Here is a 16,097-nt window from a genome sequence, read left to right on the forward strand (position 1 = left end):
CTCTTTGAAGATCAAGGTTAAAAAAAAAAAGAATAAGAAACTGGAAAAATAATCCCAAAGGTTTACTACCAGTAGACCTTTATTAAAAGGATCTCTGGAGCCTGTGCAGCCTGCCACTGCCAACGTCCCGTGATCCAGGGACAACTTCCCCAGGAGAACACAGGGCACGCCTCAGGCTGTTGCAACTTCACCCTGGCCTCTGTAGCCCCAGACTCACCCCGCATTCCATACCCCTCCCTCTCCCCAGCCTGAGTGAGCCAGAGCCCCCTAATCAGATGCTACTTTAACGCCGTCCTGTCTGAGCGAAGAACAGATGCCCTCAGGTGACCTACAAGCAGCGGAGGGGCCAAATCCAAAGCTGGGCCCGGGGAGCTGTGTCAACAAAGAAGAGAAAGGGAAATAAAATGGACAACCTGGAAGAAATGGACAAATTCTTAGAAAAGCACAACCTTCCAAGACTGAACCATGAAGAAATAGAAAATATAAACAGACAAATCACAAGCACTGAAATTGAGACTGTGATTAAAAATTTTCCAACAAACAAAAGCCCAGGACCAGATGGCTTCACAGGTGAATGCTATCAAACATTTAGAGAAGAGCTAACACCTATCCTTCTTAAACACTTCCAAAACATAGCAGAGGGAGCAACACTCCCAAACTCATTCTAAGAGGCCACCATCACCCTGATACCAAAACCAAAGATGTCACAAAGAAAGAAAACGACAGGTCAATATCACTGATGAACACAGATGCAAAAATTCTCAACAAAACACTAGCAAACAGAATCCAACAGCATATTAAAAGGATCATACACCATGATCAAGTGGGGTTTATTCCAGGAATGCAAGGATTCTTCAATATACACAAATCAATCAATGTGATACACCATATTAACAAACTGAAGAATAAAAACCATATGATCATCTCAAGAGATGCAGAAAAAGCTTTTGACAAAATTCAACACGCATTTATGATAAAAACCCTGCAGAAAGTAGGCATAGAGGGAACTTTCCTCAACATAATAAAGGCCATATATGAAAAACCTACAGCCAACATCGTTCTCAATGGTGAGAAACTGAAAAGCATTTCCTCTAAAATCAGGAACAAGACAAGGTTGTCCACTCTCACCACTATTATTCAACATAGTTTTGGAAGATTTAGCCAAGGAAATCAGAGAAGAAAAAGAAATAAAAGGAACCCAAACTGGAAAAGAAGAAGTAAAGCTGTCACTATCTGCAGATGACATGATACTATATACATAGAGAATCCTAAAGATGCTATCAGAAAACTACTACAGCTAATCAGTGAACCTGGTAAAGTAGCAGGACACAAAATTAATGCACAGAAATCTCTGGCATTCCTATACACTAATGATGAAAAATCTGAAAGAGAAATTAAGGAAACACTCCCATTTACCACTGCAACAAAAAGAAAAAAATATCTAGAAATAAACCTACCTAAGGAGACAAAAGAACTGTATGCAGAAAACTGTAAGACACTGATGAAAGAAATTAAAGATGATACACAGATGGAGAGATGTACCATGTTCTTGGATTGGAAGAATCACACTGTGAAAATGACTCTACTACCCAAAGCAATCTACAGATTCAGTGCAATCCCTATCAAACTACCAATGGCATTTTTCACAGAACTAGAACAAAAAATTTCACAATCTGTATGGAAACATAAAAGACCCTGAATAGCCAACGCAATCTTGAGAAAGAAAAACGGAGCTGGAGGAATCAGGCTCCTGGACTTCAAACTGTACTACAAAGCTACAGTAATCAAGACAGTATGGTACTGGCACAAAAACAGAAATATAGATCAATGGAACAGGACAGAAAGCCCAGAGATAAACCCACGCACAAATGGTCACCTTATTTTTTATTTTTTTATTTTTGCAGTACGTGGGCCTCTCACTGTTGTGGCCTCTCCCATTGCGGAGCACAGGCTCCGGACGCGCAGGCTCAGCGGCCATGGCTCATGGGCCCAGCTGCTCCGCGGCATGTGGGATCTTCCCGGACCGGGGCACGAACCCGTGTCCCCTGCATCGGCAGGCAGACTCTCAACCACTGTGCCACCAGAGAAGCCCGGTCACCTTATTTTTGATAAAGGAGGCAAAAACATACAATGGAGAAAAGACAGCCTCTTCAATAAGTGGTGCTGGGAAAACTGGACAGCTACATGTAAAAGAACGAAATTAGAAAACTCCCTAACAACATACACAAAAATAAACTCAAAATGGATTAAAGACCTAAATGTAAGGCCAGACTCTATAAAACTCTTAGAGGAAAACATAGGCAGAACACTCTATGACATAAATCACAGCAAGATCCTTTCAACCTTCCTCCTAGAGAAATGGAAATAAAAACAAAAATAAACAAATGGGACCTAATGAAAGTCAAAAGCTTTTGCGCAGCAAAGGAAACCATAAACAAGATGAGAAGACAACCCTCAGAATGGGAGAAAATATCTGCAAATGAAGCAACTGACAAAGGATTAATCTCCAAAATATACAAGTAGCTCATGCAGCTCAATATAAAAAAAAATCCCAATCCAAAAATGGGCAGAAGACCTAAATAGACAGTTCTCCAAAGAAGATATACAGATTGCCAACAAACACATGAAAGGATGCTCCACATCACTAATCATTAGAGAAATGCAAATCAAAACTACAATGAGGTATCACCTCACACTGGTCAGAATGGCCATCATCAAAAAATCTACAAACAATAAATGCTGGAGAGGGTGTGGAGTAAAGGGAACCCTCCTACACTGTTGCTGGGAATGTAAACTGATACAGTCACTACGGAGAACAGTATGGAGGTTCCTTAAAAAACTAAAACTAGAACTATCATACGACCAAGCAATCCCACTACTGGGCATATACCCTGAGAAAACCATAATTCAAAAAGAGTCATGTACCACAATGTTCATTGCAGCACTATTTACAATAGCCAGGACATGGAAACAACCTAAGTGTCCATCGACAGATGAATGGATAAAGAAGATGTGCCACATATATACAATGGAATATTACTCAGCCATAAAGAGAAACGAAATTGAGTTATTTGTAGTGAGGTGGATGGAACTAGAGTCTGTCATACAGAGTCAAGTAAGTCAGAAAGAGAGAAACAAATACCGTATGCTAACACATATATATGGAATCTAAAATAAATAAATAAATAAATAAATAAATGGTTCTGAAGAACCTAGGTGCAGGACAGGAATAAAGACGCAGACATAGAGAATGGACTTGAGGACACAGGGAGGGGGAAGGGTAAGCTGGGATGAAGTGAGAGAGTGGCATGGACATATATACGCTACCAAATGTAAAACAGATAGGTAGTGGGAAGCAGCTGCACAGCACAGGCAGATGGGCTTGGTGCTTTGTGACCACCTAGAGTGGTGGGATAGGGAGGGTGGGAGGGAGACACAGGAGGGAGGAGATATGGGGATATATGCATATGTATAGCTCATTCACTTTGTTATAAAGCAGAAACTAACACACCATTGTAAAGCAATTATACTCCAATAAAGATATTAAAAAAAAAAAAGGAATCTCTGATTCCAGAAGACACTTCAAGACATAAGAACAAATAATGAGCAAAGGAAAAAGGTAATCATGTATGCAAATCTAAACAAAACTTGATTATATAAAATAGTTACAATGTTTTAATTGTGATATCATAAAAAGAGAACAAAAGTGGGCTTCCCTGGTGGCGCAGTGGTTGAGAGTCCGCCTGCCGATGCAGGGGACACGGGTTCGTGCCCCGGTCCGTGAAGATCCCACATGCCGCGAAGCGGCTGGGCCCGTGAGCCATGGCCACTGAGCCTGCGCGTCCAGAGCCTGTGCTCCGCAACGGGAGAGGCTGCAGAAATGAGAGGCCCGTGTACCGATAAAAAAAAAAAAAAAAAAAGAGAGAGAACAAAAGCATTAATAAAATGGCTGTCATGTCAGGGCAGGTAAGAAGTTAAAATATTCCTTACAGGACTTCCCTGGTGGTATAGTGGATAAGAATCTGCTTGCCAATGCAGGGGACACGGGTTCGATCCCTGGTCCGGGAAGACCCCACATGCCATGGAGCAATTAAGCCCGTGCGTCACAACTACTGAGCCTGCACTCTAGAGCCCGAGTGCCACAACTACTGAGCCTGCGCGCCTAGAGCCTGTGCTCAGCAACGAGAGAAGCCACTGCAATGAGAAGCCCACGCAACGCTACTAAGAGTAGCCCCTGCTTGCCGCAACTCGAGAAAGCCTATATGCAGCAATGAAGACCCAACGCAGTCAAAAAAAAGAGAAAAGAAAAGAAAAGAAAAATTCCTTACATTAACTGCTGAGTTAACTGAGCATTAAAAAATTTCTAGAGAAACCACTAACAGAAGAGCAGTAGAGTATATAACTTCAAAATTAGCAAAGAAAAAATGCAATCTAAAAGAAAATAACAAAGGAGGGAAAAAAGCTTAACAAATGGGACAAACAGAAAGCACAAAATAAGATGGTGGAAACAATTACAAGGGTGATGAGGCTACAAAAGAATACAGGATGCTATGGGGAAATATGAGACCGAAACTCAATTTTGGTGGTAATTAGTAAGAATGCATGTGTTATGTCTGTGTGCATCCAATTTAGGAGGTGTGGGGGAGGTTTTCTTAGGGAAGTGATGTTTAAATGGAGACCTGAAGAAAAACCAAGTAAAATTTATTTAGAAAAAATTGGTGTGGGTAGGGGGTAGAGTGGCTTCTACAGAGTGGCAAAAGCATGTACAAATGTTCTGAAGCCAGAGTATATGACATTCAAGAAACAGAGAAAAACAATATGAAGACTAAAGAAAGGTGCAAGATGAGACTGAATAGATAGGTAAGATCTGGATCTTGGTGAGTTTAGGATTTTAGACTTTATCCTAAGGAAATTCAAAGCCATTAAAGTGTGTGTGTGTGTTTTAAGTGTTTTTAAGCAGATGAGTGATATGGCTTTGATTTGGAATTTTTAAAAACCACCTGTTTCGTCTATCCCTAGAGTTAGAGAAGGTTAGATCAGAAGGGACATGAATCATTTAGATATGTTTTATTCTTCAGGTTTACTAAAATATGGTATCTTCTCAAGCATGGAACCTAACATTTTCTTCCATATGTCTTCAGCCTTGGAAAACAAAAGTTCAGCATAGAAAAACAAGATGGATAATTTTATTGCCTTCATTAGTAGATATGGAAATATCTTCTAAATTGAAATTAAAAAAAAAAAAAAAACTATTCAGTATTTTCCTAACAGAGTAACAACAAACTTCATTTATAAACAGCATAGTTTATAATACGTGATATCATAAAATGATACATTGCTCTTTTAATTATAGTTTAACATCTCAGCTGACAGAGTCACCTACCTTAATCTCAGCCAAGAAACCAGACTAGAATGGCAGCAGCAACAACAAAGGATACTTAGTAACAATTAAACATATCACTGAAATTTATGTATTTCATTCAATGAAATATAAAATTTACCTGAAGCCTAGTTTATATTAGTCTCATACATAATTTATTTTTTTAAAAATCTTATTCAATCTAGGAGACATGATTTCCGAAGTTTGGCCTACTGATAGCAATGTGAAATAATAATTTCTTAAAAGTATTTTTAACTTAATCTGTTGCCAGTTAGCTTAAGGGAGAATAATTCTAAAAATGTCAAGTCATTACAGGTCAGTGCAATAATTAATGTTCATCATGACACAATGTTCCATATGTTGTTTAAGAAAGTATAAAGATATTTCAGGATAATTTCCATCCAATATGTTTAAAATAAGAAATTTCACTGCTAAAAAACCATAAATCCAATGATCAAGTATCAAGTCTCAGTTTAGTTGTCAATAGCATTTGAAAATAGTAAAGATTTTTAATCCAGTAAATCCAATATGTCATATATCATACATGCCCTGGGGATACAAAACTGAATACACAGGTTTCTGCTCCCAAAGGTTGATTACAGTGGGGAGATAAACATGGAAACAATTACAATGAAGTGAGAAATTTACTATAATGAAAATTCTACCAGAATATTCACTGGACCTCATGGTAGACACCACCACCAACAAGGCCAATAAAGTGCTGCTCTTTCATCTCTGCCCACATTTGATCTTGTTTTGTACAGAACTGGTAAATTCTTCATGGTTGTCATGATAATGATAAAGGTCCGTAAGTTGCAAATTTCTTCCTGTACTTTGGAATTCAGGAGAAGCTTTTACTTTGGGCCCAGATTAAAATTGTAAAAAAATTTTTTTTGGTTATGCTAATGTTATTTCTACCTGTTTTTTAAGCTACTGCTCCAGGACAAAAGAATTCATAACTTACTTTCTCCCAGTTTCTGAGGCTCAGAGTATTTATACAAATCTGCAGAAATGAAAGTGCACAAAGAAATCTCCCTAATATTTGAAATACCTGGTTAGAAGGTACAATGGAGAGGCAAATAGGAATGTATCTCTCAGGGCAACAATATTTTAAGTCAGTCTACAGTTTGTGGAACAGAGGACAAGGAAAATGAGAAGTATGGAAACTGATTTATGAAGAACAATTAGAGAAGCTATATAAAGATTAGCATGGAAAATAGAGGTTTAGACAGACAAAATAGTTTCAACAAATATTTACAGCACTAATAATAAGTAAAAGGAATAAATTTTCTCATATTGTTGCAGATGGAAAAGAAACCCCAAAACCCTAAAGATTAGCATGGGAAAGAGAAGTCTGGAGATACAATAATTTCTACAAATATTTACAGTACTATTGAGTAAAATAATTATTGCAGATGGAAGAAATATAAAATGAAGGGTGGATGTTTCAGAGATAGGAGCTTAATTGTCAGAGCTGTCAAACAACGATTTTTTGCATGTACTTACTGTCAGTCAGAGGTTGAATTACCATCTTTTATATGACAGAATAAAAGAACCCTATATTGGGATGAAAGCTGAGCAGGATATTCTTTTGAGCATCTTTTACTTGGCTTATTTGGTTATTCTGTAATCTTCTGATAACTGTTTTTGCCTATTTTTCTAAGGTGTCATGTTTTCCTCATTGGCTGTAGTTCTGTTTCATTAGCTGAATGGTTGTACATCAGTTATAAATACTGTCTCCAAATTTGAGGCTTGAATTTTCACTCTCTTCACGGTGACGTTTATAACACTTAAGTTTTACATTTTAGTACAAATTTACACCATTATTGCATGGATTGTTATTTCTGCATCTTAAGAAATTCTTCCTTATTTTAAATTCATTAAGATATAATCCTTTATCTTTTCTAACTTTTAGTTTTGCTTTTAACATTTAGCCCTTTAACCCAACTAAAATTACTTTTGTGAGCGGTGTAAGGTAGGGGATCCATTTTTTCCCCCTCCAAGTGGGTAACCAATTGCCCTGGAACTGTTTACTGAACAGGTCATCATCCTGGTGATTTATAATGACATCTCTTCTGGGCTTGCTAATCTGTCCTAGTGATTTGTATATGGCCCATAGCACCCTGTTTAAATTATTATACAAAGTCTTGATATGTTTTAGAGAAGTCCCTCACCACCTTGACTTGGTAATCCTTGGCTCTTTTAAGTTTTACTCATAAATTTTATGATTGGCAAGTCATTTTTCACAATAAACCCTATCAGAATTTTAACTAGAATGACACTGAATTATTAAGTACATTAAAGATGAACTGCTATCTTTTAGAGTCTTCCCATTCATTTAAAATATAATCACTCATTTTGGGAGTCTTCTTTTATAACCTTCAATAAAGTTTTATAATGTTCTCCATAAGGTCTTAGCTTATTAGCTTCATTCTTAGGTGTTTTAATGTTTTTCTTGCTTTTGTTGCTATTGTAGATGATTTTTTAAAAACTGGATTTTCTAATTGGATGTTATCATACTAATCTCGTGAGTAGTACCTTTTCTGAATTCTTTCATCAGTTCTAAAACTTTACATAGATATTCTTTCATATTTTCTATATACACAATCATACTGTTTGTAAGTAACCACAATTTTGCTCATTCTTTCCTTATAACCTATTACTTATTATTGCTTACTTTCATATTTCTTCTTTTCTCATCATGTTACATGAGTCAAGACGTCTCATAAAATGTTGAAAATTTTTGTCATGTCCATTACTTCAAATCATTTGGTTATGATGTCCCTCATAGCAGAAGTACTCATCTCTTCTTGGGGTGATAAGCATTTTTTATAATAAATGTGTCAGCTTTTGTAAATTTTTTCTGTATCTATTAGGATGATATGGTTGTTTTTTTTTTGTAATGTGTAAAATCATAAAGGTGTCTCAAATGCAGAATAATCTGTGCTTCCCCACAGATGATTTATAATGTTTTTATAATTCACTATATTCAATTTGCCAACATTTTGTTTAGAATTTTTGTACCTAGGTTTGTAAGTAAGACTAGCTTGCAAATTTTCTTTCTTTTGCTATCTGTGCCTTGTTTTGATAAAGATTATATCAATATTTCTCTCTTTTCTATTCTTTAAAATAGTCTGTAAAAGATAGAATTATCTGCTGCCTTAAGGTTATATAAAGTTACCTGTAAAACCATTTGGGATTAATAATTTTATAGATTTATAGGTCAGACAATCCATAAATTATCTACATTATTTATGGCTAGATTATCTACTGGATTTACAGATTACAGCATCTAATTAGAATAAAATAAATCACAAAATGAACAAATGACTTAAACGAGTATTGTTGCAAAATTACAGAGTGAGAATAATGTGAAAAAAGTAAGACTAGCAAATAATAGACAAACAAAGGCAGAACTAATCCTGCTACTACTAGTATGAGCATTTTATTAATTATACTATAAGGTATGAACAGTGAAGTCAGTCCAAAAGTTTTTTTAGTTCTTAAGAAACGATCTGAAATAAGGATTTATACCTTGTATTATTACTAATGAAACGCTCCAAAGTCTACATTGTGTAATAAGATACTGGGGGTGAAGTCACCATGATTAGCAAGACATTTAAAAATTGTTTATAACATCTTTATTTCAACCTTAAAAATTTTAATTTGTGGAAATATTAGTACATATAAGGTATTGGTGTGTATAGATACACACATACATGTGCTACATTAAAAAAAATTTGGTATGCAAGTAGACAAAGTTAGAGCTTACCAATCTATACCACAGCAGAATAGTTTTATAAAAGAAAATCTGATTTGTTACTCTCTGCTTAAAGAAACCTAGCAGCTTTCTACGGCCCTAAGAAAAGTCAAAATCCTTAATATTTCCTACATGGCTTTCTCACAATCTTACCCCTACCTATTTCTTTAGCCTAATCTATTACCATTCTCTCCCTTGCTTTATACACTACAAGTCACACTAAACTAAATGACTTTTCAGCCTCAGAATGTTCACATATATATTTGCGCACTTTGCCTAGAATATCAAAATAATTTAAATAAGTAACTACATTACTTATTCTCTATATATACTTGGGTCTGCCTTATTACTTAAATTCATAGAATCACAGAATGTAAGGACTGGAAATTTACTTTTAAAATGTCATCTATTCCAACCACTCATCTGATGCTTTTGAATGCCTCTAATGATAAGGCAACAGGGAATCTTTTCTCCTTTCCCCTTTAAAAAAATGTCTGATATTTAGAAATATTCTTTCTTATATGGACCTGAAATCTGTTTCCACCTAACTTCTAGGTAATGATCCTAATTCTACTCATTGGGCCATTCAGAGAAAGTTCAGTTCTACTTTAGTGGAAGAGCCATACAAATATTTACAGATAACTACTATGTTACTTCCAAGCCTTCTCTTCTGTCGTGGTAGGGAACAGGAGGTAGAGAGTAGGGAGAGACTAATGTCTGAGTATCTTTTATGAGTTGGTTACTTTATATTTAACTTTCACATTGCTCCAATGAGTTTGTTATTATTATTGCCAAGTAACAAATGAGGAAATTAAAGCTCTGATAGGTAAAGTTAACTATTCATGTAACTTAAGTAGCAGAGCTGGGATTTCAACCAGAAGTCTGTCACAGATACCAAAGCCTATGTTTTAGTCTCTTTAGAACACTGAACTGCCTCCCACAAAGGAGAAGAGATATAAGAGGGTATGAAACAAGGAAAAGCAAGACAAACAAAAATGCTAAAAATCCCATGCTTTCTAACTTCCAAAATTCAATGTATTGATATATTTTTGTCCTTAAGACATATCAAAATCATCTTCAACATTTCTTTCTCTGTCTTATAACCTACCTAATTATCTCAAATTTCTCAGACCTTACTACATAAATAAACTCATACAACCTACAATTAGGGAAGCAAAAAAAGAAAAGTATTTCCATATTTCAACCTCTCTCAATTTTAATGTCTTACACAGTGAAAAGATTATCTTCTTTAAACACTGACTAGTGTACTCTTCTTTACAGTCTCCAACACCACACTGCCTTCTGCAATCAAACTTAATCCTGACATTTTTTCTGGCTTTGAAGCCTGACAACACTATCCTTAACTTGTATTAACAAAAGCTACTTGTTCTCTCTTCTCCAGGCAAACACTTGTTTGGCATCCTCCACAAGCATTTTAAGGTCTTCCTTCTTTTCCTCTGAGAATCACAACTCTTCCTTCAATTAACAGTTAGATAAGACCAATACAGCCTCATCATTCATGCTTCTTATGAAAAATGTATCTCCATATAGTTAATTATACTTATCCCATGAATTAACTTTTCTCTTTCCCTAGTTACATCATAAACAATTGAATACAAATCATCTACTTCTTTTTATCTTTCACCTAAGTGCAAAAAACTGAACAGCAAGTGCTTAATGAATGTTCTCAGCTGTACATTACAAAAATACATTTTTATCACATATATCTTTTTATTTGTACACTTTCCTTTTAGGTTGCTTGCTAGAATTCTCTCACCATACACTTTACTGTGAAAAAACATTGAGAGAAACTCTCACTTCCAGTTTTATAAACAAAGTCAAATGTAATACAAAAGCTCTAATTCAGCACTTCTCTCTAGTCCATACTACATAGGTTAATTACAAGTAATATTACTTCTGAAGTAAATTCCTCTGTGAATATAAGGTTATATATATTTAAGAATACTAAAAACATAAAATTTTATGTCACACACACACTTACACGCACATACCACACACATACACACAAATCTTACCTTGCTGAGTATTTTGTTCTTGCATTCGATTCACAGTGAGGTCTAAGGGGCCTTCCTGCTCTTCCTGAAGGGAGTTTTCTGCTTGATTCATTTGGATACTCTTACATATTAGACTTGGTCCAATTGAACCATTTCTATTCTCTTGAATTTTACCACTTTTTGAAATATACTCAATTGCAAACTGACGTATCATCTTTTTCATTAATTCCTGAGCAACTAGGGGAATGTTAGGATCACAGTTCTGAGGAAGATCTAGGGAAGAAATAAATACAATAAGAATTAAAAAAGAGAATGCAAAATACCTATGTTTAAATTGATCTTAATTACAAATTAATGATTTCACAAGTCTCAGATTCAGTCCATAATTGCGAATGGTTTCTAGGACTTAGCAATAAAAACCTTGTTGGTTTAATTAGTATTATGAGAATGTATCAACCCCAAACTTGGCATTTTTAATTGTTTCTTAAAAATAAATATTTTTGGTCCCAAACTAAAATATAAACAACTAGACATAAAAACAGACAGCTTATTTTCAGAGTTTTAATTCAAATGTATTCTACAAGATACTAAGACACTTAGTATGTGAACATAAATTGTATATATAAGTAACCAAGCAAGTTTTAACCTAATAGAGTAGGTATACACATCAACTATTAAAGAAAATATCTAAACTCTGTAACTATTTATTACCATTAATTCTTCAATTCTGTCAAATGTGCACTTCATATATAGCCTAAATGTCATCATCAAGGGTTTTTTTCTTTTTCAACTTTTCATATTGAGAAATTTCAATCAGAAAGAAAAAAATAAAGAACACTACAATGACACAGACAGCCTCTACCAAGATTCAAGAATTGAATTGTTAGCATTCTGCCACATTCACCTTCTTTTTACTTTTATTGGTTTTCAGAACTACTGGAAAGTAAATTGCAGAATTATGAGATTTCACTCTTAAATATTTCAGTGCACATCTACTAAGATTCCCCTATAAAAACCGCAGTACCACTATTGAGGGTCTTAATCAGTCCTTGGTCCCAAAACATGTTGGTCAGCTACAACCAAAATAAAGGACAGCAGTCATATACAATTCTGCTTGAAACCTGTACAAGAGGTAAAAACAATTGAATGATTTTATAAGAGGTGTGGAATAAAGACAGACCACTTATAAACACAGTATATAATAAGTAATAAAGAGTTTTAATATTGGATGGTGGTGGCTTTTTTCACACACACACTACTGGCCTCACCCCAATCCTTTTATTTACTCTGCTCCTTCCGAGGCAGAATGGTTGGTGAACTAGGAAGGATGACTAAGTGTATTTGGTTAGGCTCCATACTTCTTCCTCTTAGAAGTGGGCCTACTTCTAGAGATAATGGGTTGGCCAAAAAGTTTGTTTGGGTTTTTCTGTAAGATGTTATGGAAAAACCCAAATGAACTTTTTGCCAAACCAACATGCTCCTCTGCTCCTTAAATGCCTCAACTCTTACCCAGGCAGATCAGTGCTGTGTGAATAGGCCTGCCCTGATCCTGGGCTGTCTGAGACTGAAGGGTTGAGTCTCCTTAGTTTTGGGGTTCAGTATTAGCTGGAGCAGTTGTCTAAGAGATCTGAAGGCAAGTCCTCCAACTAGCATCTACTTTTATAGATCCATGATTCTAAAATGCAAGAAGATTAGAAAACATACTATTTAAAGGTGAGGAAAGGCAACAAAACTACCTCCACCATGACCACCGCCATATCTGGTAGCAAAATGTGACCTCAGCCAACATCAATCTGTTTATGGTGCTGCAGAAATATCAATATATTTGATCACAGGGTGCTGTTTTGGACCTGCTGGAGATGTTACATAATAAACATCTCGATTACATTCGCTCTTTCAAAACAAAGAACGTTGAATTCTGAAAAAACATTTGAGAAGGGATTATGGGCCTATAAAAAAAGTAACATTTTAGTCCTCACATTTATTCTTTGTTTAGAGCCCAGTAGGGAAGAGAGGCACTATTTGTTTCTGAGTACTAGAAAAAAAGACTTGGCTATACAGTTGAGCACTGAGCAACATGCATTTGAACTGTGGGGGTACACACAGACATGGATTTTTTCCAATAAATACATACTACGGTACTGCACAGTCCATGGTTGGTCAGTCTGCAGATGTGGAACCGTGAGTATGGAGGGCCCGCTGCAAAGTTAGACTCATTTTTCACTGTGCAGAGGGTCAGTGCTCCTAACCCCCACGTTGTCCAAGGGTCAACTGTATATATCACATGCCCGTAGCTCATTTATTTTATAACTGGAGGTCTGTACCTCTTAATTTCCCCCTTCACCTATTTCACCCCCCAACACCCCTCCCCTCTGGCAACCCCATATTTGTTCTCTGTAACTATGAGTCTGTTTTAGCTTAGTTTGTTTTTGTTTTGTTTCTTAGAGTCCACATATAAATGAGAACATACAACACAAGGAATATGGTCAATAATACTGTATTAACTTTGTATGAGGACAGTTGCTTACTAGACTTATGGTGATCATTTCATCATGCATGCAAATATGAATCACTCCACAGTATACCTGAAACTAAAATAATATTGTATGTCAACTATATTTTAATGAAAAAAGAAAGACTTAGCTATAGATTGAAATCTTAGCCATCTTCCTGAATTCAGGCTAGTTACATACCCCTCCGTGTTTTAGTTTCTCTGTTCATAAAGATGGAAATGATAATAGAACCTTGGAAGTCATAATAAGTGTTGCTCACAGGATATTTTAAAGTTATATGAGATTGTAGATAAAATACTGAACTCCTGTACTTGTCATTTTAATAGCTGACATTTAGTCCACTGTTATCTTAGGTTATAGTGAAAATAACAAGAGAAACAAAAAGATGAAGGCTGAGCAGTTATATTTTAAGTAAATCATAAAATGTTAAATAAGTAAAAATATTAACTAACTAGGTTAATATGTAAAATTATTAACCAGCTGGGAAAACACAAAGGACATAATTTCTAAGCCCATGTGATATACTGTGCTCTAGAATAGATAATATTAGCACATGTAACCCAAGTAAACTGATTTGTAACAAAACGAGAAATTTCCATGTTACACATAAGGATTCCCAATTTATACCATTTCTTGATTATTACTTCCAGGAATCCTTGAAGGCATCTGTGAACACTCTTTTCCATCTTTTTTCAAACTTAATCTTGCTTTGAATTATGTGTTAAAAGGAGATACTGATTTACTTCTAGGTATTTTGGTTAATTATCCTGTAATGTATTGGCTAATATCACTTTATAAATTCAAAATAATTATATTTATCAAAAAACAACAGAAATATGATCAGACATATCATGTGACTAGGGCTATTCTTCAGAGTTGAGTTTAGAGCTAAGTTTAAAGCAGAATAGATAATGCTACTTTATTCTATTCAACTACTCAGTTTTTGTTTGTTTATATTGGGAATAAGTCTATGTGTGAGACCAAGGACTTGGCAAAAAACAAAAAAACAAACAAGATAAAAAAGAGGAAGAGACAAAGAAAATGCTGCTCAGCTGCTGATAAGTGAGCCTTCTAGAATGCTCGTGCAAATTATCATAACTATAAAAAAATTGAGTTAACTAAAGATCTAGGCCAGGGATATAAACTCAGATGGTTTCACAATTCAGGCAACTAACAAACACTGGGCTAGAAGAGAAAATATGTTGCCAAATGGAAATGGTATGCTCCCAAGAAGACAGAAATAATTTATTTTTGCCCTATCTCTTCATTTTCCAAATTTAACTAATTCAAGAGTTTAGCAAGTTGTTTGTGGTAGCCAGTTTCAAGATGGTCCTTAATGATTCCCACTCCCACCTCCTGGTTTCCAGTGTTGTGTAGTCCCTTCCACATTGTATGAAGGGTGGAATGTGTGATTTAATAATAACATACTGCAGAAGTGTATGTCACTTCCAAGATTAGGTTATAAAAGAATATGGTTTCTACCCTGGATACTCTGAACACTGGTGTTCGCTGTGACCCCCACCCACACTATTCTGTCCTCTTGCTCTCTCATCACTCACTCTGGAGAAAGCTGTACTGTGAGCGGCACTGAGGAGGCTCACAAGGAGAGGAACTGAAGTCTCCTGCAAACAGCCAAATGACTGAACTGGGAAGAAGATGCTCAAGACCAATCAACTCCCAAATGACTGAAAAGGAAAACAACACAGCAAAAGTTATGTGATGAAGCTAAAGCAGTGCTTAGAGAACAATTTATAGCAATAAACACATATATTAAAAAAAAATTCAACCCAATAACCTAACCTTCCTCCTTAAGAGAAAACAAATCAAAAATTAAACCCAAAGCAAGCACAGAGAAAAAAATAAATAAAAAGGGCAGAAAAAAATAAAATAGAGCATAGAAAGACAACAGAGAAGAGCAGTAAAACCAAAAGTTGGTTCTTTGAAAAGATCAAAAATTTGACCAAGAATAAAAACCAGAATAGACTTGTTTGTAAAATCAGAAATGAAGGAAGCAATATCACCATTAACATTAAAGGTAATCAAGAAATACTACAAAAAAAAGAAAAAAGCTATACATCAACACATTAGGTATCCTACATGAAATGGCCAAATTCTTAGAAAGACACAAACTATCAAACTCACTCAAGAAGTAACAGTAAAACCTGGACCTGCAAGTAAAAAGACTGAATTAGTAACCAAAAATCTTGCCACAAAGAAAAGCCCAGGGAGACAGATTTACTGGTGAATTCTATTAGACATTTAAAGAGGAATTAAAACCAATCCTTCACAAACTCCAAAACAAGAGATGAGGAAGGAACACTTCCCAACACATTCTATGAGGGCAACATTAGCCTGATACCAAAACTGGACAAAGAAATCACATGAAAAGAAAACTACTAAACGAAATGAAAACTATCCATTATGAATAG

General features: G+C 35.5%; 1 protein-coding gene across 4 annotated transcripts in view; it reads right to left on the reverse strand.

Annotated features, from left to right (window-relative positions):
- The window catches only part of LCORL (ligand dependent nuclear receptor corepressor like), a gene marked incomplete at both ends in the record, with an annotated part of 176,002 nt that overhangs the window by 44,800 nt on the left and 115,105 nt on the right, over window positions 1-16,097 (reverse strand). For all 4 annotated transcript variants that reach the window (XM_079697764.1, XM_079697765.1, XM_079697763.1 and 1 more), the window contains one exon: window positions 11,177-11,428. In XM_079697764.1, the coding sequence (XP_079553890.1) occupies window positions 11,177-11,428 (252 nt within the window). The remainder of the gene's footprint in view (window positions 1-11,176; window positions 11,429-16,097) is intronic.

The sequence above is a fragment of the Hyperoodon ampullatus genome, assembly GCF_949752795.1.
Source record: "Hyperoodon ampullatus genome assembly, chromosome: 1".
Lineage (NCBI taxonomy): Eukaryota > Metazoa > Chordata > Mammalia > Artiodactyla > Ziphiidae > Hyperoodon > Hyperoodon ampullatus.